Source organism: Giraffa tippelskirchi, chromosome 8 (assembly GCF_054371585.1).
Source record: "Giraffa tippelskirchi isolate mGirTip1 chromosome 8, T2T-mGirTip1v1.2.pri, whole genome shotgun sequence".
NCBI classification, from domain to species: domain Eukaryota; kingdom Metazoa; phylum Chordata; class Mammalia; order Artiodactyla; family Giraffidae; genus Giraffa; species Giraffa tippelskirchi.
The window spans coordinates 42,354,300-42,381,113 of record NC_137282.1 but is presented as its reverse complement, the minus strand read 5'-3'; the positions used below and the strand labels follow the sequence as shown (position 1 = coordinate 42,381,113).

Sequence of the window (26,814 nt, the reverse complement as noted above, 5' to 3'; positions counted from 1 at the left end):
TGTGTGCTGAGTTGTTTGCTACAGCTAAATTTTTCACAGCAAAAAGTTCAGTAATCTTTTAAAATATTTGCTGTGATATTTCCATTCCATTCAACAGGCCCATGGTACTACATAAATTTGATGAAAGTTTGAAGACTAATACAAAACGTTTCAGCAGTCAAGTGAAACACTGAAAATAAGAACAACCTTGGGTAAAGAGAAAAATTCTGATAGTAACTGGTAATTAGGTTATGTTATGAAACAAAAAGAAACTTAAATATCAAGTTGGCCCCTCCTTTGCTGGTCATTGTCTGTGGGTACTCCAAACTTTGTAATAGGATCTGAGGAGAGTTTTGTGATTAATAGTGGTTACTTTTGCAAATAGTATGCAGGACATCTCATTAGGACCTAGATTCTACTGGGCCTTACTTTTTCTTATAATGATGGTACTGATGCTACAATAAAAATCTAGTTACCTTTAAATTGTATCACTGAGCATATGTGAGCAGAAAAGCTTAATTTACCTAGCAGAAGGGAAAATGTGAACAATGAAATTATCTTCCAATCCATGCTGTCTCTTTTCATTAGCAACTCTAATTATTGCTTCATACATCTGGAGAGATGGCATGCTACTTTTTATGCCTCCAACTGTGATGATATATTGCTATTATTAGCTATTAACTATTTTTAAGGAAACAATGTTAATAAGGGGCTTTAATTAATGTGACTCAGAAATACAATCACACATACATTAACTTGCCTTTTAAATTTTGTAAAATCTCAGGTTTCATGTTTTAATTAACAAAAGCACTGGGTCAGAAGTTCCAAGGTGATCTTTGGCTTTATGTCCCTCATACTTATGCATTTACACTGGAACGTGATAGGAATTATTTCTTAATGGACAATGCTTGAATGGATAATACATATCAAAATATCTATTTTCTAAACAGATGATTATTTCCACGGCTGTTCTTCACCTTTTTCACAGTGATGATGCCCTCCTGTGTGTCCTTCTCAGTTATAATGTCAAACATATCAGTCCCATCACCATCAATAATTCGGTATTCTACTTCAGCATTTTTCCCCGTGTCGGCATCAGTTGCTTTTACACTTCCAATGGCTGTGCCAACTGGGGAGGATTCAAGAACTCGAAGATGGATGGTGTCTGTACAGATTACAGAAAAGAAGAGAAAGAGAAAGAGAGATTTCCTTCATAGAGTATTTAAAGGTAAAATGTGTATGAGAAAATATTATAAATCTCAAACTTTACGTTAGCTGTTTACTAGTAAGTTGAATACACACAAGATGTATAATTTATAGTTTGGGGACAGAAGAAGTAGAAATATAGGGTGCTTGATCTGTGCTTACTAGTGAAACAACCTATACCAAGAATTCTGGTTTTATTTTTTTATCTTTTTGATTTATACAAATGAACTTTTATTTATAAAACAGAAACAGATTCACAAATATAGAAAATAAATTTATGGTTACAAAAGGAAAGAGAGGGAGGGATAAATTGGGAGTATGGAAACAAAGATGTATATCACCATATATAAAATAGAGGAATTCTGGTTTTAAAAAGAGCATGTTGTCTTCTTTTGCATTTGCACAAGTAACTAGAAATTAGCTTTGAATACAAATATATACCTGTATGTGTTTATACAATCACAGCAAATCACAGAATATACCACAAATATTTCTATATTGCAGTGAACATATTTTTAAATTGTTTTTCCTTTCTTGTTTTTAGTTATTTACTACTCAGCTTATTGCAGCGGCAGAGCAGAACATTACCAGATTCCATGCCATCAGCCGTAGTGGGGAGGAGCCTCACTTCTGTTTGTGACAGGAGATACAAGGATATTCTGTGAGGAGTACAAAGATGTCCTTCAGAGTGTCAGTGTGAAAACACTAAATTCTGACAAACTCCTCTCCATTCCAGAGCAAAACAAGAATTTATATAAGCTCCTGACCCACCTAGTCGTGCTTCCAACATGAACCAGCTCTCCTGCTAAATGAGATTTATGTTTTAGCACCTGATCATAACTACATGCTACTGACAGATTAACTGACCTGATTAGAGCAGATTCTCGCTCATAAACCTTAAGTAATTCTCCTTAATATACATAATAAAGTCCAGACCTCTTAGCTAGTCATACTCTGGCCTGACTATATCTTTCCTAATGTGTCTTTCCTTCCATCACTTCCAGGAAAGATTTATACCAAACTGGACTTTTTTTTTTTTTCATTAGTTTATTTTCTATTTTTTAACTTTACAATATTGTATTTGTTTTGCCATACATTGACATGAATCCACCATGGGTGTACATGTTTTCCCCTTCCAGAACCCCTCTTCCACCTCCCTCCCCATCCCATCCCTCCGGGTCATCCGAGTGCACCAGCCTGGAGCACCCTGTATCATGCATTGAACCTGGATTGGCGATTCGTTTCACATATGATAATTTACATGCTTCCATGCCATTATCCCATATCATCCCGTCCTTGCCCTCTCCCATAGAGTCCATAATACTGTTCTAATTATCTGTGTCTCTTTTGATGTCTCGCGTACAGGGTTATCTTTACCAATTGACTAAATACCATATATATGTGTTAGTATACTGTATTGGCAGAGAAGGCAATGGCAACCCACTCCACTACTCTTGCCTGGAGAATCCCAGGGATGGCGGAGCCTGGTGGGCTGCCGTCTATGGGGTCACACAGGGTCGGACGCGACTGAAGCAACTTAGCATGCATGGATTCATTGGAGAAGGAAATGGCAACCCACTCCAGTATTCTTGCCTGGAGAATCCCAGGGACGGGGGAGCCTGGTGGGCTGCCGTCTATGGGGTTGCACAGAGTCGGACGCAACTGAAGCGATTTAGTAGCAGCAGCAGCAGCATACTGTATTGGTGTTTTTCTAACTGGACTTTTCAAAGTCTTGTCAAAAATTAATTTCCTACATCTCTATATTTTCACACACTATTTCGCTCACATAAACTTCTTCCCCCATTGTCCTCAAATAATTATAACACAATTTACCAACTCTGAGAAAATGGCTGTCTTATGTGTTGAGTGTTTGGGGGGCTAGGGCCCTTAAAATTCATATGTTGAACTCCTAAACCCTCTTCAGGATCTCAGAATATGACTGTACTAGAATATAGCATCTTTACAGAGGTAATGAAGGTTAAATGAGAAGGTTAGGTTGAGCCCTAATCTAACGTGTCAAGTGTTTGGACACAATCAGGCACCAGAGGAAAGACCATGTGAAGCCTGGAAGAAGACGGCCGTCTACAAGTCAGTGAGAAACCTCAGGAGAAACCACCTTGATCTTGGACTCCCAGCGTCAAGAACCGTGAGAAGAGAAATGCCATACAGTCTGTGGTACCTTGCAGGGCACCCCTAACAAACTAATACAGGGGCCAACATCTTCTCAGATTGAAAAGTCCTTTCCTAGGAGACATCATTAGGACTCAGATTCTACCACATCCTAGTTGGTCACTTAATGTGTAGTTTTCCATTCTTTTTCTACATTTTTTTCTCTCCATTAATTTCTGGTTACACAACGTTGACAGCAGCTCTCAATTCATTCCTTAGTTACGGTCTTTTTGGCTCTCTTTACCTTTGCTATTTCTTCTCCTAGAAACACATATTCCTGGATAATCAGATGGTTCATCCTCTTTTTTCTTCAGGTGACTACTCAACTATGACCCCTCAGAAGCTTAATATTTTACTGAAAAGAACCTTTTTGAGAAGGCATCACTCTTCCTATCACTTACCACTGCTAGGTATTATATGATTTACTTGTTTATTTGTGTGTATCATGAGGATGTTACACAAAACAGGGACAACTTTGCATTTTTTCACCACCATATTCCCATTGTATTTCTTTGAATGTAATAGCCACTATGTACTTTTCTTATATTGGATATATGAGAAACTTCCTAACTCATCTGCCAGGTCTATAATTGACCAAATCCAATTAAATCTCTTATACTCTGAGTGCACCCTGCAGCCACATTACCCTTTTGAAAACAATAATTTAATCAATAGTTATCTAGAACTTTGAAACTATTTGACAGCTCACTTTGTACTTAAAACATACATAGGCTGGCCATCCATAGATTGACTCTTATTTCCTGTCATCCTCTCCCTTAATTAATAGTTTCCATACACTGGTCTCCTTTAGGTTTTTAAAATATGTTTTTCCTCTTCAATTTAATGCAGTTTTCTTCCTTATGAAAGATTTTCTACACAAATCTTTGCCTGGCAACCTCTGTCTCTTCCTTTGGATACGCATATGTGTATGGCCGAGTCCCTTTGATGTCCACCTGAAGCTACCACAACATTGTTAATCGGTTGACTTCAATATAAAATAAAAAGCTTAAAAAAAATCTAAGTGGCTTCAAACAGTAGAAATCTATTGTCTTACAGTTTTGAAAGCTAGAAGTCTGAAACCTAGATATCTGGCAGGGCCATTCTTTCCTTGACAGCTCTAGAGAAGATCCCTCTTTGCCTTTTCTAGCTTCTAGCGCTTGCCAGCAACCGCTGACATTCCTTGATTTGTTAATGCATCATTCCAAGTAAGGGGCCATCTTTTCCCTGTAAGTTCACATTATCATCCCTTTGTGCACGTCCCTCTGTGTATTCAAATTGCCCCCTTTTTAAGGATACCAGTCATATTGGAAAAGGGCCCCCAACTTAAATACCTCCTTTTAACTTGATCACCTCTATAAAGACCCTATTTCCACATAAGGACTTAAAGCTATATTTTTATGGAACATAATTCAACCCATAATAGGATATTATGATATGAAGTTAAATATTAGCATAAATAAAATCCACCAATGTTTTGAGAAGAATAGCTGCAGAAATGTCATATGGAATTATTGTTTGTAAAATTAAAAAAAAAATAGGAAGAGAACCCAAATGTCAAACAGCCTTAAAATAGGTAAATAAACTGTTACGTTATCACATATCCTAAAATAATATAAAATTGAAAAATATGAGCTATAGTTACATAAAAAATATGGATGAATCTTAGTTGCATCATATTAAGTGGAAAAAGTCAAATTTCAGAAAATTATACACAGTGTGACATTATTTTTACAAAACGTAAACAAGACCTCAACACTATTCTGTTTGGAAAACCATAAATACTACGTGTGTGCGTGTGTGTGTGTGTGTGTGTGTGTGTGTGAATAATCTCTCTCAAACACACACACACACACACACAATTTGAGTATCTTGCATGTGAATGCAAACTATTTTTTAAAGCCCTTGTAATGCTTTAAAATAGTGTAACTTATATTCTGTTATAGTTATGACATACTACATGAAAACATAAAACGAACTAGTAAACCCACATACACCATAAATAATTGTCAAATACAGCTTTGCTTAAAAGTGTTATTAGTGTTACTGGCCCTTGGTGGAAATAAATATCTTCTCTTTAAAATTCAGGGCTTCCCTGGTGGCTCAGTGGTTTAGAATCCACCTGCAATACAGGAGACGTGGGTTTGATCCCATATTCATAATAACACAAAAAGAATCATAAGTGAGGGTCAGCAGGAAAAGAAAGAAAACAGTGAAAAGTAACAATAACATAAAATTCAAAAGCAAAATCAAGACAAGTAAAACACTTTAGCTGGATCATATCAGCAAAACAGATAACGTAGAGTCATCAGGTGGAGAATATTTTTAAAATATACTAATTATGTTTTAAGGAATGAAAGTTATAAAATTTTTACTAGAGAATGAAAAGTGGCTTCCTGTATTGATATGAAGCTAAACACAATATCTAGATAGTAACAATATAGTAGTCAAGGTTAAAACAGTTAAAAACTAATGGATGGGTTAAACAGAAAATTAAAATCACAAAGGACAGAATCAGTGAGCTAGAGGACAGTGGAAGGAAGTCCACATGATTAAAAATTAATATATAATTGTGAGGTTGGAAAAAATAAAAGACATGGATCAAAATGTCAGTGGACCTTTCAAGGTAACCCCTGATCCTAGAAAGATACTGAGCAATGTCATCAAAATTTGATCCAAAGTTATTTTGAACCTTGAATATTCACTATAGCCACCGTATTAATCAAATATGATAGCCCAATAAAGATAGTTTTAGACACAGCAAATTTCTTTCCCTTTGGGCCTTTTAAAATAACCTAATGAAGAATATATTCCAGGAAGACAAGAAGTTAAATCAAGATACAGGACTACAGAAGATCTAGAGAGCTATGTATCCAAATTAAGAAAGTGAAAAAGAAATGTCTGGGATGGCAGACTTCCCTGAGTTCCAGAGATTAACCAGCCCATGCTGAAGGGGGAATACTGATGAACTTAGGTTTATAACTCTGAATGTTGCTAGAATTAAGTGAAGTGCTATCAGGCTTTTTCACTAATAAATTTTGAATAGTACCTCTAAAGCACAAATCTGTAACATCTCAGAAAATACAACTTTACTAATGAGGATCTTTGTCAATAGTGGAAATCATTCCTTGGAAAATAAAATATCTAGCTTATTTTCTGTTAAGACTTTTAAGAGCTGGTATATGCTTTAGTTTACAGTTTTGAAATAAATATTCAGCTTTTACATGTAACAGCATAATACTTTGAAAATTGCATTTTAAAAATTATAAAGAATTTTTTTAAGACATGGTTAAAAAGTTCTTAGATATATTTACTGCTTCAGCAAAAATGCTATTGAGACAGAAAGACAGAGAGGAAGGCTGAGAATGGTCGACATAAAAGAAATTTCATAACAGTTAAACTTGGTAAGATAACCAATAGAGAAATTTTAAAACATGTTATAATTATATTAAGGGGAGAATAGATTGAGATGCCACTGAGCTCCATTTTCAAGAATCATGAAAAGAAGTCAAAGGCAATATACAAAAATTTTTAAAATAACAAGAAAATATTACTTAATTACAGTTTAACCTAGGTGAACTAAAAAGAATAACAATTTATCATTGTTTTCTGTGATAATTAGAGCTATGGGGAGGAAGAATGGAATGGGTGGCTTATTTTCTATTTTAAAAATTTTATCTATGAATTTAATACTTTGAAGCAAACTATTATTATTATTATCATTGGCAACACTATGTGCCTGTGGGATTTTAGTTCCCTGACCAGGGACTGACCCATGACCTTGGCAGTGAAAATGTAGAGTCTTAACCAGTGGACTGCCAGAAAGTTCCCTGAAGCAAATTATTTTTTCAAAAAATTAAATAGAAAATTGTCCTGATGAAATGGGAGATTATCAGGTTATGGTAAAAAGTTTCTGCATCATGGATCTTATAGCAGGGAGATAGAACAAAAGAAAAAAAAAGTGTTTTTTGTTTCATTAATTTTACTGTTTCATTGATTTCACAGGGAGTATTGTTTCTGGGAATTTGTTCTCTCACTTTTTATTTTTAGTATGGACGTTTTTTGAGATTGTATTTTTAGGCACAGGCTTAGATTCTGAAAATCTGTCTGCTTTGAACTTGTCATTAGTATAGTTTTGGTCAAGGATCCAAAATCTTTTATTTCTTTGTTTTATTCTTTGGTAGGTGCAGAGACTGTTTCCATCAGAAGGTTATTTCACTTTCATGAGAGTAAGCGTTATCCATGTTAATTTTCAGGACTTTCTGAGGTTTAGTAGGGAAGTGATCATTCTCCATTGATTCATATTATGTTGTTCAGTTTCTTAGTCCAGTCCTACTCTTTGTGATCCCATGGACTGCAGCACGCCAGGCTTCCCTTTCATTTCCTATCCCCTGAAGTTTGCTCAAACTCATGTCCATCGAGTCGATGATGTCATCCAACCATCTTGTCCTTTGCTGCCCTCTTCTCCTCCTGCCCTCAATCTCTCCAGCATCAGGGACTCGGCGACCCTACTGACTGTAGCCTGCCAGGCTCCTCTATACATGCACAAAAATATATTTATTTATTTTTTTTGAAACTCTAATCAAATTGTTTTCAAGGAGTTCTATTCTTTCCAGAAAAGCAATGACTAAGATTGAGCTCATTCATTAAAATATCATAGATTTAGTTCCTCTGTTAAATAATTCAGATAGTCATACTATAAAAAATAGATATGTTGTATCCACATATAGAACACATACATTCATGATTGTTTTGATTATATGGCAACTTCAGTAATTCATTTATTCAATAAATCTTTATTCAGTGCTCAAGATGCATAGTTAGATAATGTTTTCTCTGGAATTATGCTTATGCTAAGAAACATTCAAGGACAAGATTTATTGGGTCTACTTCAAAGTTTAAAACGTGTATTTCTATATTTTAAAGGTATGAGAGAGCTATTCATTCATACTGTTAAATTTGTTTCCAAAACTCATCTGTTGAACACAGGTATGCTAGTTTGTCAAGCAAACTGAAATTGCTTTAATGAAGAGCCTGCAAAGGTGTCTACCATGTAAGGGGAACAGCAGGAGAGGATCCAGAAAGGAGACAGACTGTACTGCACTCACTGTCAAAGGCAAAGTAGCACCTGCCATCCATCTTACATTTCGTGTTTCCTTAAAGGCATCTATTTGCATGCTTCTTATTTTTTCACCTTACAGCTGATGAAGCTTTAATTATGTGGTATGCTTTCCTATCAATTCCAATTTATAGTTGTTTCCAATTCATTCCCAGGTGTCAGATTGAATCATTTGCTTCTTTTTTAATGTTTAGGGCAGATACATATTTCTTCCCGGTGAGTATGTTCTTAGTTTGGTTATCGACTTAAGCACAAAGGCACGAATGCAAGGAGGAGAAAGGCAATTGCCATTTCCAAATTACCTGCACAAATTTGCATTTAGAACTAAAAACCTAAATGGGGATATTGCAAAGAATACTTCTTAAGGACTGGCCAAAGATAAGGCTACTTAAATAAGTGTATTCTGAGGCTATTATCGACACCCTCATACAACATCTAAATTTTCATTATTAAAGATTTTAAACAATTTTTATGTACTTCTGTGGGTTTTTTTTTTTTTTTGGATTAAGACTAAATATTCCAGGTCACTAGTTCTACTAAAATTTAATCAATGGGACCTCTGCACTTGAGTATGAAAAACACTGCAGATTTATGTACTAGAATTAGAAATAACTGACAGCTCAGTATAAGAGACTTGGGAGGAAAGGCAGAAGATGGGCACAGTTGGAGATGCAACAGGGTGACTTTCTCAGGAACAACAAATTAGATGCCAGAAAACGAATGGGAGAGCAAAGAGGGCAAACACAGATTTTGAAGCATGGCAACAAATAGCTGCCGTTTGTTGATTAAAAAAACCAGTAAGTTTCAAAGAGATATAGTTTGACTTTTTCCTTTGTTTCCTGCTCTTATTTCTATTCACATTTACATTAAGGACCTCTCTACTCTTCCAGAGTTGTGAGAATAAAGCACCACACACGTGAATCAACAAAATAATTTAACATTAGTTTAATTTTTTTATTTGCTTTGCATATAATCTTATTGTAACATCTCTACGCTGCATAATAATCTCAAACAATACTTGCTCTAAGAAAAATGACACAATTATGCACGTTTATAAACCATTCTGTTGTATAATGTTTAAAAGATGTTTTTTAATGAGCTTAACAGGAAGAAATTAAAAACAAGATAAAGCTCCTGAGAGGAAACTGCAGAGTAGTTAAGGAAATTATGCAGTGCTAAATGGGCATTTAGGAAAAGCAGAGGAGAGCTCAAAGTCACATCAGAGACTGACAAGGGACTGAGGCTTTGGAACTCAAGACGTTTACGGGAGGAAAGACAGGAACCTAAATCTGTGAACACTGGAGACGTGATCACCAACTTAGCTTTGGGCATGTAAGTTAAATTATAGCAAAACAATATGCTGCAAAATGTCTTAGTTTCCTGTTCATGCCGTTGAAGAAAGAAATGGGACAAAGCTTTTAGAGATGCCGTCATTGATCCCCAGAGACTAGGGAATCCATCTTGATTCATTTCTTTGAAATTGTCTCCAAGTTAATTGGCATCAATAGATACATACAATTGCAATATGTAGGAACATAAAAAGTATATAGAATTGGGAAGGTTAAGATAACCTTAAGTGAGTCATTCATAAACATATTGCGTTGTACTAGGTACTCAGTCTGTTTGCAACGTGTCTCCCCTGAAATTATAGGCTTACTAAAAACTGTTAACAGCATTTGAGTCTAAACATATTTGTACAGGTAGCATTATTTCTATAGATCTTTATCTATACTTACCCAGGGGTATTTTCCAAGTGTGTTTTAGAGGACACCATAACACAGAGGGACTTTGAATCCCATTTAACAAAATGCTTAATTGTTTAGTCTAAGGTAACTTTCTACAGGATTCACTAGAAAGTTCCAGGTGGATTTTTGTATAATTTCCACACACTATGTTTTTCTTAGAAAATTATATATTTCAGCATACTTGGAAATTGTATATTTCCTCAGTTGTGTACGTACCTGCTGTGTGCATGCTAAGATGCTTAAGTCATGTTCAACCCTGTTTGTCTATGGACTGTAGCCAGGCTTCTCTGGCCATAGGATTCTCCAGGCAAGAACACCGGAGTTGGTTGCATGCCCTCTTCCAGGGAATCTTCCTGATCCAGTAACCTACGTTTCTTGCATCTCCTGCATTGGCAGGTGAGTTCTTTACCACTAGCGCCACCTCTGAAGCCAATTTCCTCAGTTATGTCACACTAAATGTTGAGCTGAGCTGAGATTACAGGTGTCTATTCTCACGTATATTTCACGTGTGAATATAGTTCACTAAAAACCCACTGTATATATTGTTCTCTATGTATTAGGTATTTAAAACCCACCGTCTTTTTGCAGGCATCTTAATTTAAAACGTTTGAATCAAATTGAATCCCTGCCTCTCTCTTCACACAAGCTCTTCTGGTAGAAAATGAGAATGTATCTTTTGCTCTCTTTCTCCCTCAAACCTTTTGTCGACCTAATTACCAAATCCTATGGCTCACCCACTTAACTGTATCTCAAATCCCTCCTCTCCTCTGATTCAGTTCAGACACTCATCAACCCTTGCTCTTCCGATCCAAGCAATGAGCTTCGTTGCTACCAGAATAATTAGACAAGATGAAGAACTGTATGTAGCTGGTGCTCTCTTAAAATATGGCAAAACAAGTACAATATTGTAAAGTTAAAAAATAGATAAATAAACTAATTAAAAAAAATGCTCCCTTAGACAGTACAGGTAGCATTTTATTTTTGTATCAACCCTCTTCATGGTGCTGACTCTGCTATATTTCCACTATCATTTTGCACAACCTCTGATACAAATCCTGGGATCTGGCCATACCAAATCACATGCATTTTTCCAAATGTCACCTTTGTTCATTCTGTCCTCCCTAACAAAAATGCTCTCCCTCTCAATGCCTGTCTTCTGTCCTGGAAAACACTTAAATATTTTTCTCTCTCCTGGTCTCCTTACATCGGAAGAGTTGATCATTTAATTATTTGGGCATTAAATATATTTATAGCATAAATGTTTTTGTATCATTCTCCACTTATATTTCTGTAAATAAGTTTACATGCATATGTACATATATGTGCATGTATATTATATTTATGCAACTTATATATAACTTACATCTATAGACAAAAGCAAACAAAAGAGTGAGGGAGACAATGTGTGTGAGAGAATCTACAATGTAATAAAATAAAAGTGTATGTATATGTGTGTGAGGGAGAGAAAGAAAGTGTATGACTTTATAATCTTTCAAAATGCAGATGACTTAGTAATGTTTTCTGTTTCTTATTTCTCACTATAATATTATTAGTTTGTTATTATTTTTTATCATACTTCCTTCCATGTAGTAGTAAGTGTTTAATAAATCAAAGAATGCTTTAATAACATGACTTCTTTATAATTCTTCCAAATTATAGGTACTAGGACCATAGGGAAAAATCCTACAAATATATGAGGATATTTTTGTGATCACAGTAAAAATCATAGCCATTACCTAACCTATATAAATAGTAGAACAGTGCTTTTGACTATAAGAATATCCATTTTTTCTACATTAAATAAGGGGGGAAAGAGACATTTTTAATTTCATTCCCTCCTTTCTCAGGCTAAAGCATCTTCCTTGGGACACACCTGACTATTGCTCTACTTGAAATGCGCTTGATAATTTTAAAATATGCAGATCAGCCTGGGGTCTACATTACCTTAGAATCCCCAGTAGAGGAGAAGCTGACTCTATTTACAAAGTGAAAATCAGCACTTATTAAATCACACCTCCCTGGTACCAGGCAGGGATTATAGTAGTCTCACAACTCACTGAAAGTACATGATTAAAATCTCTGTGTGTATCATACAGACATTTCCTTGAAAGACCTTGTCTCATGCAAACTTGTTTATTTACCCACCAAGCAGTACAAGGATCCAATAAAGCATTCACCTGTGTTCCATCCTTGCTGCTGCTACTGCTGCTAAGTCACTTCAGTCGTGTCCGACTCTGTGCGACCCCATAGACGGCAGCCCACCAGGCTCTGCTGTCCCTAGGATTCTCCAGGCAAGAACACTGGAGTGGGTTGCCATTTCTTTCTCCAATCTTTAGATATTGCAAAAGCACCTCAGATATGCAGATGATACCAATCACAGCAGAAAGCAAAGAGGAACTAAAGAGCCTCTTGATGAAGATGAAAGTAAAAAAGCTGGCTTAAAACTCAACCTTCAAAATACTAAGGTCATGGCATCCAGTCTCATCACTTTAGACAAATAGATGGGAAAAAATGGAAATAGTGGGAGATTGTATTTTCTTGGGCTCCAAAATCACTATAGATGGTGACTGTAGCCATGAAATTAAAAGACGCTTGCTCCTTGAAAAAAAAGCTATGACCAACCTAGACAGTGTATTAAAAAGCAGAGATATCACTTTGCCAAGAAAGATCCATATAATCAAAGCTATGGTTTTTCCAGTAGTCATGTAGAGATGTGAGAGTTGGATCACAAAGAAGGTTGAGCGCCAAAAAATTGACGGTTTCCACCTATGGTGCTGGAGAAGACTCTCGAGAGTCCCTTGTATAGTAAGGAAATCAAACCAATCAATCCTAAAGGAAATCAGTCCTGAATATTCACTGGAATGCTGAAGCTGAAGCTCCAACACTTTGGCCACCTGATGGGAAGAGCCAACTCACTGGAAAAGACTCTGATACTGGGAAAGACTGAGGACAAGGGGAGAAGGGGGCAACAGAGGATGAGATGGTTGGATGGCATTACCTACTCAAAGGACATGAGTTTGAGCAAACTGAGAGATAGGGAAGGACAGGGAAGCCTGCTGTGCTGCAATCCATGGGGTAACAAAGAGTCAGACATGACTGAGCAACTGAACAACAACAACTGACAAAGGTTTGATTTACCTGGGTTTGTATCAAAATGCATGGACATTTTATGAATTCATTATGTCCCATCTGAAGTTGTTCCCATTTACAGGCAACTAGTGAACCACTGAATTAACTAAAGGCAAGATTCACCAAGGAAGATAAAGAGAATCTTTGATGTAGTAATTTCTTTTTGAGTATAATTGTTAGAAGCACAGATTTTTGAGCCATTGAAACTGTTATTTCTTTTCCAGCTGTAAAACCATGAGCAAGTAACTTAAGTTTCATGTTTTTTTGAACTAATAAAAGGGGAAATAAATGTTATATTATTACAATTATACAGATATGAAGATTAAGTGAATTAATTTCACATTATATTTTACAGTATTTAATCCATAACATTGTGCCTATTACTATTATTTTTATATTGCTGCTGCATTTTATTTAAGTGTAGGCAAACCAGACAATCCATATTTATGTTATTTAATGAGCTAAATAAAGGTAGCCAATAAAGATCATTCAGTTAAAACAAACAAACATAGCTATGAAACCTCTTCCAGGCTCTGAGTGATTCTAGAATTGCATGCTATGGTATCTGAATTGGCTGTATTTCTGTATAATCTTTAAATATAATTTAATGGAAAAGTGTTGGCATCAAAATACTCAGAAAACTAGTCTCATTAAGTTTATATGTACATCCAGTGTCCCATCATCTTTAAAAAAAAAAAACTTTCCTATAAGTGAAAATTCTTTGCTAATTTTCAGAACAACAACCAAATGAGGAAAAACTGATTTTTGTTACCATTCTCAATGTCACAGCAAAAAGAAAAAGTAAGCAGCAATAAATTTACTCTTTTGAGGGCACTTGAGATAGACCTGTAAGCTTGCATAATAAGTATATCACATTGTCACAAATTTGATATTAATTATCTATCTATATATAATATTCTGAAATATATCAAGAGATCAAAAATAAATACAAAGAAGCCTATCACTCAATCATAGTTTTTTGGAGCTTATAAGTTCTCTCTCTTCATAAATTCCCAGCTCAACTACTACATAAATGTACTTGATACTGATTCCTGTCTTCCACTTGTCCGTTTAAGCTGTCTGCAAAGAGGTCTGTGTCTTAAATAGACCAGGGGTGTGGTTCTAGAACAAATGGGTTTCCCTGGAGGCCATATGCATTACTAAGTAGATAATAAAATAATCTCTTTTCTTTTCTCTGTGTTACAGTGTGTGGAAAAGCTGCCACATATGAATAACAAGCTGTGGTCTTCTCAAACTATGTTCTAATGTTGTTGTTGTTGTTGTTGTTGTTGTTTGCTGGATCTCAGTCAGATGTTTAGTTGCTTTCTTATTCTTGAGTGTGTGCTTGCTAAGTCACTTCATTTGTGTCCGACTCTGTGTGACCCTGTGGTCTGCAGCCTGCCACGCTTCTCTGTCCATGGGATTCTCCAGGCAAGAAGACTGGAGTGGGTTGCCATGCTCTCCTCCAGGGGATCTTTCCGACCCAGGGATCACACTCGGATCTCTTTCATCTCCTGCAATTGCAGGCGGATTCTTTACCACTAGCACCACCTGGGAAGCCCCTCCTTCTTGAGTTCTAGTGAAATACTGTCCCATCCCAGTACTAGAGCCAAGGCTTCTAGACACCAGCTGGTTGACTGGAACCCTGATCATCCACGTAACTGCTTTTGTAAACTCTTTTTCTCTAGGCATGGACCTTCCTTTCTGATGTCTGTTTTTCTTCTTGCCATTCTGTTTCTATTTTTCTCTTTTTAGAATGTATTTGAGAGTCTTATCATACAACCTCTTCTTCTATATTAAGGCAACGAGACTAGCCTTGCCTCTGCAGATCAGCTATCCCTTAATCACTGATTCTGATTCAAGAGGAAACTTAGTATCCTAGCATTTTTCCGGAGGTGCTTTTTAAAAAGCATTTGGACACAAATCCCACTGTCCTGGGTGTTTTTGCCAAGCCTACAATAATCAGGTTCCAGTACTTTAATCTCTTCATAGTCCTTTTCCACAAAGCCTATTTTGTTTTCTGATTTTTAGGGAAAGAAGGAAGTACGTGGGGTAAAAAGAACTAAAATACTCAATTGAAAATACCAGGTGGATAGAATACAGGTGATGGAGTATAACGTCTGTCTATTCTAGCACAACGAAACATAGTAAAATTCAAGGACCATTGAACGTTTGACTACTTGAAGAGCAGGAACATTTGCTCTGAAGTCCTCATCCATGGATGTTCATTTATTCATATGAGGTAAGTTCTTTCATTTTGCTGAAGTTATAGGTACTTTAGACTTAAGGCATTTTTATTTACTTTTTGGCCATCAGTGAATAGCAGCACAGCATCAGAGCAAGAAAAACAAGATTAGAGTTTGTACATTTCTCATGGAGAAGGAATAAGGAAGGGGAGGCAAATCATTATGTAAGGAGAAGCAGGAGGCATGAGACATGGGTTTGATCCCTGGGTCAGGAAGATCCCCTGGAGGAGGGCATGCAATCCATTCCAGTATTCTTGCCTAGAGAATTGCATGAACAGAGGAGCCTAGAGGGCTACAGTCTACGGGGTCACAGTCAGACACGACTAAAGCAATTTAGCAGGCACGCACACAGGGAGAAACTATATGTTACAGTTACTACTGAAAACATTTAATATGTGACCTTATTTGTTAATTGCAGCACTCTAAGTACTGTATATGCAGGAATTGACAATTAGAGAAGCAAAATTGTCTAATTGTATGCATTTTTTATTTTCAAAATTATTCAGGCATCCTTGGAGAGAGGCCTCTCCTATTCATGCTGAAAATAACTAGTCTTTTATTCTTCTTTCTGTTCTTCATGTACTTACCCCATGGCCAGACATCATATTGTACTTTCATGTGATCATTACTTAATTTTCTACACCTTCCACCGGTAGCTCATGTCCGGTTAAATGTGGCCCTAATTCTTGCTTTGAGCCTGGATAAAGGATGCTCTCAAAAATTATCAACTGAACCACCCTTAATCTAGGATTTATTTTTAACTATTACAATATATTCCTTTTCTATTTTATTTTCTTGTTCACCTAAGCTTTTTAAAGTGCAGGCATTATTTCTTTGATCCTCTTTCTGACTTTCTTTTATTCCTCAATTTACTACCCTCCAGCTTCTTTAAATGATTTCTACTAAAATCAGTTGGGGAAGATCATCCACAATTACTCCCATTATGTAAATTCCAATAGCTGCTACTCAAAACTCATTTTATCTGACTTTGAAGCAATTGTCACTCTTGTCCTTTTCTATCCTTTGTTATTCTGGTTTTTGTGTATCAAGTTATAAAAATAGATACAAAATAGATAATATAGAAAAGTAAACATTAAAAGCCTCACCGAAGATAATTCTCACCACCACTTTGAAGCAATCTGTTACCATTTTCTTTTTCTACTTGCACAGAGTATGTCTTTTGCTAATACCCTACATTGGTAATTTTGCTAATGTCCAATTTCATGAATTCTCCTTCTTTTCCTGCCCTTATGGCTTGTAGTAGTTCGAAGAAAGGGTTTATATCAAAAGATAAATTCTCTCAAAACTATCTTGCATTGTAAAGGATGCTCTCAGTTCTCCTCCCCTCTGTTTGGAAAAGTGCTGCTCCTCTGTTCGCTCATTACATTCTGTCCCAAGTGCCCTTATCACACTATCACACGTATCATTTCATATTGAAATATTCTCTCCCCTGCTAGACACTAAGCCGCTTGTAATCAGGATTCAAGATGTTAGAGAACAGTTAACATCCCAAAACACCTGCCTTGGTCAGGTACAATAATAACTGCTTGCGTGAACTGCCTCACCACGGGAGATCCCAATAAGAAATCAGGGTGCTGCTGTGGAAAACTAAGAGAATTTGGGAGGGGCCAAAAGGAAGGAGAGATGCCAGCTCCTAATATGTCCTGTCAACCCCCCAGAAACCCTGAAGCTAAAACTCATCTTTGCTGAGATGCATGCACCACCAGGGACAAGCAAGATGACTGGCCAGAGACAACCTGGAAAGCTAACCCCATTATCATAAAATCTGAGACTGTGCCATATGGCAGAGCGGTTCTGGTTCTCCTGGGTTCCTTTTCCCCTGCTGCTCTCCACCTGGGGCCTCTTCCCAATAGACTTTTGTTTTGTCAGTACGTTTGTCTCCTCAGACAATTCATTTCCAAGTGTTAGTCAACAGCCTGCTCTCAGGCCCTGAAAAAAATCCCCTTTCTGGTAACAAAACTTATTAACCATCATACTCTTAATTGCAAGCACTGTGCCTATCATTGGAAGGAAAGCAATATTTTTTTTCTTCACTAATTGTTTTTAAAATTGAAACAACCTAGGATTCTGGAATAATTTCAACAGATGCATTGTTTTGGTAGTGAAAATACAATTTACTATCTGGAGAAAAACCCTAAAGTCCTTTTGGAAGTCAGTTTTTAGGTGCACCTCAACCTTCCAACCCATTGCTTCTCTTTAGTACCGTGCTAAGGTGCACATGTCTTACCAAAGTTCACATGCTTATATACCTCTAAAGCCACAAGAGCATAATGGTAACTTAGATCACACATATAGCTGTTCTTTTTTTTTTTTTTTTCAATTCCAGTAGTAATTCACTATTGCCAATGTTTCTGTGAGTGCAGGGCTCGCTGATCTATTTTCCCAGCCACCTTCTTGTTGTTTGGTATGACCCAACCACATTGGTCTTCATTTCTTGACATTCAGCTTCCATTCAACATGATTCAACTTCCAATTCAGAGTTGCCCATATGCTGTTTCCTTTGCTTAAAGGACTTTCCCAACTTTCTGTGTGTGTGTGTGTCCTCAGTCACTCAGCTGTGTCTGACTCTTTGTGACCCCACAGATTGTAGCCCACCAGGCTCCTCAGTCCATGGAATTTTTCAGGCAAGAGTACTGGAGTGGGTTGCTATTTCTTACTTCAGGGGATCCTCCTTACCCAGAGATTGAACCCATCTCTTGCATCTCCCGCATTGGCAGGCAGATCCTTTACCACTGCAAACTATTACATTTTATAGTGTTTGGATGAAATATCACCTCTTGAGCAAGATCTTCCCTTATCGTCCCCCCCCTTGGAACACTCATGTTTCTCTTTTTACCCAGAACTGAGCGAATACTGTGTATGTATAACTTTTTTTTTTCCTTATGTATCATCTGCCTCTCCCATTTTAATGAAAGATCCTAGGGATATATATATATATTTTTTACAATAGTGTTTGGAACAAGAGCTTCTCAATATATATTTTTATATAAAAGAATTTCTGATTTCAGTTGAAGAGATCCTCAAATAATATCAAAGTTTCTCAACCTCACTACTGATGACATTTTGGGTCAGATAATTTTTTGTCAAGTGATTTGTAGGGATGTTTAGCAGCATTTCTAGCTTACATCCAATGAATACCAGTAGTAGTGACCAGCTGAGACAAACAAACATGTCTGAAGATGTTGTTAAATATCTTTTGCGGGACAAAACTGTCTCTGATTGAGAACGATTTTTATAGATCTACACAATAAATAAGATAAGCAATGAAGGAGGACATGTGGGCTTTCATCTGTCTCTGTTCCTTCCAAATGACTGAGATTTTTATCTACTACAGATGTACCATATTAGAAAATATTGAACTTGGATTAAGCTGCGTGGAAGTTTAAGTTTTAACCCTACTTTTATAATATTGAATAATAATAAAAAAATAGAGCAGTACTTGCACACATTAACGTAACTGTGCACATAAACACCCTAGCGGCCAGCCACTGAGTCAAGCACTTCATACACTTAAACTTACTTAGTCCTGCCACTCCACGGGGTATGCACTGCTGTCCAGTTTTACGGAATGGCACTGGAATAGCACCTTCTACTAAGAGGTCATTCAAATGGACCAAGGTGAAAAAACTTGCAAATGAAGAAGACAGAGTTGGGCTCATGAGAATGACTCCATAGTCTGTGCTGAACTGTCTCATATAGCAATCACCAGTTAAGCCACTAACCCTCATGCAGTTATTGATTGCAAATGTCATAGTCTGGCTTGAGTTTGATATAACTAGAAAATACTTGATGAAAGAGGATTTTTCAAAGATTTATGGTGACAAAAGAATGTAAAACATAAGTTTTATATTAATGATATGTTTAAAGGATAATATGAGTTAAAATATATGATCAAAATTAATATGTCCCACTTATTTTAATTTTTTAAGTATGGCTGATAGAAAATTTGTGGCACACATTCTTGGTTTGCATTCTATTTTTATTAGGCAGTACTAGTTTGTTCTCTATTATTTTCACTCTGAACCTCCTTTACGTCTTATGTATATTGGGTATAATAATAATAACAATGTGTGTATACAAGTAACTTGTGAGTGTCAACGATATGCTACATACGAAGGTCTTCATAACCTGTGGAACTCTTGGCAAATATTGGCTATTTAATGAAATGAGATGAGAAATTAAAAACTAGTTATCCTCAGTGAGGTAACTTAGACTACCAAGTAACATTCTAACTGCCATGACTGAGTGTTCCCAATAGTAAGATATGGTTGCAAATATTCATAGGAGAAAAGATAATTGAGAAAATAAAAATCCATAAATTATATTTCCTTTTATAATTAAAAATAACGAGACAAGATACAGGATACTCTAAAACTTCTTCTAACATATTATGTTGTATATCTGGAGTTGGGCATGAATTTCAAACCACCTCTGCCATTACTTGCGGTTCATCCTTAATGTCTATAACATTCATTTTCTCATTTGTAGAATGGAGATCAGATACTAACCTCAATGAGTTATGATAAAATAAAGTAGGTCAATAAGTAACTTGATACATGGTGAAATGAAAATGCTATTCAGAAAACATGTTATGCTATTTCTTTTCATTATTATTATCACTATTACTATTATATCCTGGCTTGTGTAATACACCTACCAGATACTAACCACAAAATATGACTTAACAAAAGAAAACAAAGTAATCAGTGAATGAATTAATAAAGGTATTGTAGTAGAAGAAAAATGATACAATGAATTTTATTGGATATTTTAATTTGTTCAAATGTCTATTTTTTTCATTTAATTAGAATCTATTACTTTGTTTATCAAATGCATAATTTTTAAATAGGCTGTGTATTTTGGACACATGTGCATATATGTTCTTGGGAATTGAAACTCTAATAATCCTGGAACTTCCCTGCTGGTCCAGTGGTTAAGAATCCACCTTCCAGTGCAGGTGACATGGGTCCAATCCTTTGTCAGGGGACTAAAATCCTGCATGACACAGAGCAACTAAGCCCATGGGCCACAACTGGAGAGAAGCCTGCGTGCCCAAATGAAATAGCCTACATGCTGCAATTAACACCCGCTGCAGCCAAATTAATTAATTAACATTAAAAATAAAATTTAATAATCCTCTTAATGGTCGTCTTTTACTCAAAATACTTTTCTCACAAATACTTTTGCTAATTGTGGATTGTGCAGCTAGTTACAGTTTGTTTTTCCAGATTTGTGTTCTATTCTCTTGGTAAGAGGCTCATGCTAAGAGGTGGTCAGAAATGTAAAATGTGAAATTTAAGTTTTAGTGTACGGGCATGTCTTTAGGCCTGTTCTGAAAGAACCATAAAGATTTATTCTTGATTTTCTTTTCCCTGCCAATACTAAAATTACCCTGAAGTTGAGGCCTGATAATTGGAAAACAGCATAAGCAGACACTCTTCTCTCTGTGTTTTGGGTCAAACACCACAACAGCAATGGCTGAGGGACATATAAATTAAATATCTAACAAAATATCATCAAAAATACAGGAGTATATGATTAGTCCACTCAAGATTATTCTATATGAATTTTATAATCTTTCAATACACATGATTTTAAACAATTTGATTAAAATCATGCACTACTAATAATCAAAGTTAGATAAAACTGGTACAAGAAGAGAGGTGAAATGCTTCTAAAGAGTCAAAACAACACAGTAATTCTTAGACTATAATTCTTTCTGTGTAATGGTCTTTAGTATAAACATATAAATATCACACAAAACTATTGCTTTTTACACTTTAATACCTTAACACAAAGTTACGTAAGGCAAAAAAAAAAAGCTAAAATTGGGAGATCAATTTAGAAGTTAATATGCAGCAAATGTTAAAAACATAAATCATCCCAAAGCCTGTTTTATTCCACATTTCCTAACAATGTGAGAATCCATCTTGAAACAAAAGGTCTTTTAGATTAACAGGAGATTGACCGAGTCTAGGCAATGTCCTCTGAGACCCAATATCATCTGCTCTAGCTGCATGTCTACCAAGTTTGTATAAAAGAGAATAAACAAATGTAATTATATGGTCAGACACTAATGGTTCTTAACCTATTCCTGACTTGTTTCGAGAATTTGAAGGATTCATTTTAAACCATAAAATAAATCTATAAATAAATCAGAAATACAAACTGTTTTAGTAAGATTGCTATTCCAAACACATGCAAGCCTAGCACAGTGATAGTAAATGAAAGTCTAATTAGTTTGTAAGGTTCTTCCTATGTAGTTCTTTTTGGCTAGGTCTTTTTTTTTTGGCTAAGTCTTTATAATATGAAAAATTAGATATTTTACTGAAAAATTTTATCCTCAAATTAGAATCATCCTTATTAAATTCTAAGTAGAAATAAACACATTCATTGTGAAAGTATAACTTAGTTTTTTTTTTTAATAAAACATTTCCTTTGCTAACTGATAGAAATGGTTCTTAGATGATAATCACGGACGTAGAAAATATAGGTACATATATATATACACACAGAGAGAGTTTGTGATCATAGAGCTCTCTGTCTCTGAAAGAACTATGTTTGAAATATTTAATTTTTATCTTTTAATAACAATGAATTCATCAGCATATATATCTTTTTTCTTCATCCTTGTAGCACATTTCAATCTGTTTTAAATAAAATGATTGACAGTTGCTTTTTCTCTTTTCTTTTTTCACTATAAAGCTTTTGCCCTGCAGAAAGGCCGTTAAAGAAAGCTTACTCTGGGGGAAACGCGGGGGATTGTCATTGACGTCTGTCAGCGTGATGTTGACCGTGGTGGTCCCCGATAAGCCTCCCATCTGGCCGCCCATGTCTTTGGCCTGGATTACCACCTGATATTGCTCCCTGTTTTCTCTGTTCATGTTTGGTAAAGCAGTCCTTATAATACCTTGAAGAAAAAAAAAGAAAACTTTTATTATGGTCATTAAAATCTCAATTCTTATTTGATTAAGCTCACAAATTGCAAATCCAAAGTAGTGATTTTTGAAAGACAAAAATGTTTTCTCCATTGCTTTTTATTGTCTAGAGATTATAAAAATGATTCTCAGTACATATTTTCCAAGTTGTGAGGTTCTTCTATTTTCTAAAGAATGTCATATATGCTGGCTAGTGCCCTAAACCCAGATGGAAAAATATAAAAGCAGGTATATTCCCATTAGTTTGCTCAATCATTCAACTTTGAGTTCTTAAATCTTTAATTGTGGCATCATCACTCTTCTGTGAGTATTAATGTTAAGGTGTTGTTCCTTTTTTTAAAACTTATCACGATCATAGAGACTATTAAATAAATAAACACTGATTCATGATGCCTGACCTGTTTCAGGCTCCACAGAGAAATATGGCTGCCCTTGAAGTATGCTGTAAATCACTCTGGCGCTGTTTCCGTAGGAAGGGTCGTCGGCATCTGTAGCTGTGACTTGCACCACAGAAGTACCTGAAGTATCCAAATTCAGCTTAGTTCTGCACAGTACCAGAAGGAGGAGCAAAAGCACTGGTTTTCATGGAAGACTTGAATGATTTTTGGCTTTAATAATGACCTCTTAAAGAAACATTTGTATATAATTTAGATGAAAACATATAGCGAGAGTTATTACAGGTAAACTTTGAATTGAACAAGGTATTTTATTTAGGCCAACAGGTGCATTTCATTCATGTAATAGATAATGCTGACAGTGTATCAGATTACAGTAAAGGCAGACACTTTACAAATGCTCTGGTTTGATATTTAAATTCACTTTCACATAATAGATTTGTTTCGGGTAAAGGGCATATCTAATCACAAAGGAGTAAGCAGGCTTTTCTTTCCCTCTCTCCACTAATTAACTATAAAAATAATTAACATCTGCTCCAGAATACAGTTTTATGAATAGATTAAATTCTAAATTTAGAAACAATCCAAGATGATCCCAAGTCCCATAAACTATTAAAAGCTATTTAATAAAGTTCAAAATATATAAAAGGGCTTTATATTAAGGTGATTGCCAAAAGTCCTTGGGATTTAGTGAAGTAAATATTAAATAATAATCCCTGAGCAATGCTTTTGAGAAAAGCAGTATGACATTTTCTATTATAATTGTTACAAGAAAAATGTATCAGAATGACTTCATAAGTTTACTTCTCTTACATTTGAGAAATGAATCTATTTTACTAAATCCAAATACGTATCTCTAAAAATGTTATCATTGTTTCCTGATATTTACTTTTCTGTGGTTCTTTATTTAACAAAAACATGAAATCAGTCTTAATTTTCTTTGCCTACCAACAACTTCTATTTATTTATTGAAAAGCAAATTCTATTTTCTTGAATGTCATACTTCCAGTTTTTTCACACATTCTGTCTCACAGCTTCTGCAACTTAATTTTGTAATTCTGTATCCATTTGTCATTAGCTGTTGATTTTTAACTGGTTCATTTGAATAAGAGATTCATATCAGGAAAGTTTTATATATAATGGCTATAGTGAAATATTTTAAAATATTTAATATGAAGTAATAGAAGATCTAATTAATTTCATTGTTCATGTCATCTAGGTAATACAAACTCTTTAGACAAATTACAATGAGAGTACACATATAAAGACTCCAGATTACATTTATGGTGTTTTAAGTGTACTTATAATATATTTGGAGTCAGAATTTTACACAACTATTTTCCAAATACATGTGACAAACATTTGTGTTTTCATAGTTTTCTACTGAAGTTCAATGGTATTTTCTTGGATTTTTGAGGGAAGTGTCTATTTATTATATTGTAGAAATTTACAAACCCATAGGAGGTGAAAAATGCATTAATCTTTTTTCTGACTCATTTTTTATTCATAAAATTAAGTATGTACTCTTAGGAAATCAAAGATGACTTCAGTTAATTGACCTCAATATTCTAAGAATTTCTTGGTAACTATTTTTTATATTTTTTGAATGCCGCCATAAACATTGTAAATGAACTCACCTACAACCGACATTTCAGGAACACTCGCTGTATAAATTTCCTCTGGGAATGTTGGCTCATTGTCATTGATATCATGGATTTTGATCACAAACTCAGACTCTGGTTCTACCGGCCTCAAAGTTCTTCTGTTAATAGCTTGTGCACGTAGAGTATAAAAGGCCTTTTCTTCCCTATCAATTCTTCTTGTGGCATGAATGTCACCTGTTTTTTCATCAATAATAAAAAGAGTACCAGCTCCATCTCCAGATAAAATATATTTGAGGGATCCATCTCCTTTATCTTGGTCTGAATGCAGCTAGGGGAAATAAAAATGAGCATATCCATGATAATGTCTAAAGGTACATAATGCAGAAAGAATTCAAAGAAGGTCTCTCAAGTCCCATCTTTGAATAATGGGGTCAGTTATCTTAGTTCTTGAAATGAGAGTTGAATAAGTATGATCACACTCATCTATATACTTTAAACAATAGGACTAGCCATTTCCATATCAGTGTGATTTTTATTCTAAGTGGAAAAAAGTAATAAAATAAACCAAACACAGCTCCTTTCTTTGCTTAGCTTGGTAGATAACCATTTCTGTAAGCAAATAACTCCTGACAAAGACATAAGTCATCAGTCTTGATATGCTGATGTAAACACTGCTGCTCTCATCTCTTGCTGTGAATGGAAAATCCTTTTACTCTCATATTATACACAGCGTTTATCTCCTGTAAACTTATTATTAATTACTATATTTCTGTTGGGAATTCACAATATCTTAAGGATTGCAGGACAGGCAGAATTGCATGACACAGCTCCTACATTAGAAAACTTACCCATCCTTCTTTGATTCATACAAAAAACAGCAGCTGCCCCAAGAAATATTTGTAGAATTCAGAGCAAGAGTATGAATAGATATCTATATAACACCAGTCTATATATTTGAAAGATATAAATCAAGCTAATAAACAGTTAAATAATATATGCTCTATCTAGCTTCCTACCTTGTCAAATCTATCTTCTTAACAAGCACAAACAAGTTTTATGCAGAAACAATGCAATACAGAGCAACACTAATCTTCTAGAATCTAGTCATCACATCAAAGAGCTTTACATGCATTCATGTGGATTCAGCCCTGTGCACATTCCATTCCAGTCCTAATATTGTCCAGGAGCCCATGTATCATTTGGAAATTGCCAGGCATCTGCAATTGCCCTGCAGTATCCATGGAGGATTGATTCCAGTAACCCAGTGGATGCCAAACTCCGAGGATTCTTGAATCCTAACATAAAATGGCACAGTGAAGTCCTGTGTATGTGTGTATTAGTCACTCAGTCATGTCCATTTCTTTGCGACCCCATGGACTGTAGCCCATCATGCTTCCCTGTCCGTGGAGTTCTCCAGGCAAGAATATTGCAGTGGGTTGCCGTGCCCTCCTCCAGGGGATCTTCCTGACCCAGGGATTGAACCTGGGTCACTTTCATTGAAAGCAGATTCTTTACCATCTGAGCCAGCAGGGAAGCCCTCAGCCCTCAGTATCTATAGGTTGAGCATCTGTGGATTCTACCACCCGTGGACTGTGCACCATTTTTACCACCTGTGATTGGTTGAATCTCCCTGGTGGTTCAGATGGTAAAGAATCTGCCTGGAATGCAGGAGACCTGGGTTCAACTCCTGGATGGGGAAAGTCCCCGGGAGAAGGGAATGGCTACCCACTCCAGTAGCCTTGCCTGGAGAATTCCGTGGACAGAGGAATCTGGTAGGATACAGTCCATGAGGTCGCAAAAAGTCAGAAATGATTGACACTTTCACTTTTCACACACACTGAGCTCCCAGTTGTGGAGGGGTGACTCTATACTGTTTTTAACAAATTCACACTGGAGCAGCCTCAGGATTAAAGCTTCATATAACAATGGGTAAATCTGGCCTTTGGCAGCCTGACCTGGAGAAGGGACTCTTCAGGATCTAGAAGCACGTTTAAGGATGTTTGGGCAGGGAATAATGAGTCCCGAGTACTTTGAGCATGGTCTGGAGATGGATGTGCAAGCTTCAGATATGAAAACTCCCTTGCTTGTCCCAGAATTCTTCCCCTGGAGGGAGAGACTTAGCCACAGGATAAGCAGAGCATGGCTCTGTGAAACACAAGGATCGTAAGTTTTTCTCTAACTGTATCACCCAACCAATAAACATTTTTTTAATGCTAGGATCATGGTTTGATTATTTATAGTAAGAGATTATCATTTTAAGTTTTTA

The 26,814-nt window shown here is 35.8% G+C and overlaps 1 protein-coding gene across 1 annotated transcript in view; it reads right to left on the bottom strand.

The window, feature by feature from the left end:
• Positions 1 to 26,814, bottom strand: part of CDH10 (cadherin 10) — a 169,029-nt gene that overhangs the window by 26,031 nt on the left and 116,184 nt on the right. Inside the window, exons 3-6 of the mRNA XM_081523424.1 lie at positions 24,582 to 24,876; positions 22,948 to 23,067; positions 22,354 to 22,521; positions 957 to 1,144 (exon numbers count right to left, since the gene is read on the bottom strand). Coding sequence (XP_081379550.1) covers positions 957 to 1,144; positions 22,354 to 22,521; positions 22,948 to 23,067; positions 24,582 to 24,876 — 771 coding nt within the window. The remainder of the gene's footprint in view (positions 1 to 956; positions 1,145 to 22,353; positions 22,522 to 22,947; positions 23,068 to 24,581; positions 24,877 to 26,814) is intronic.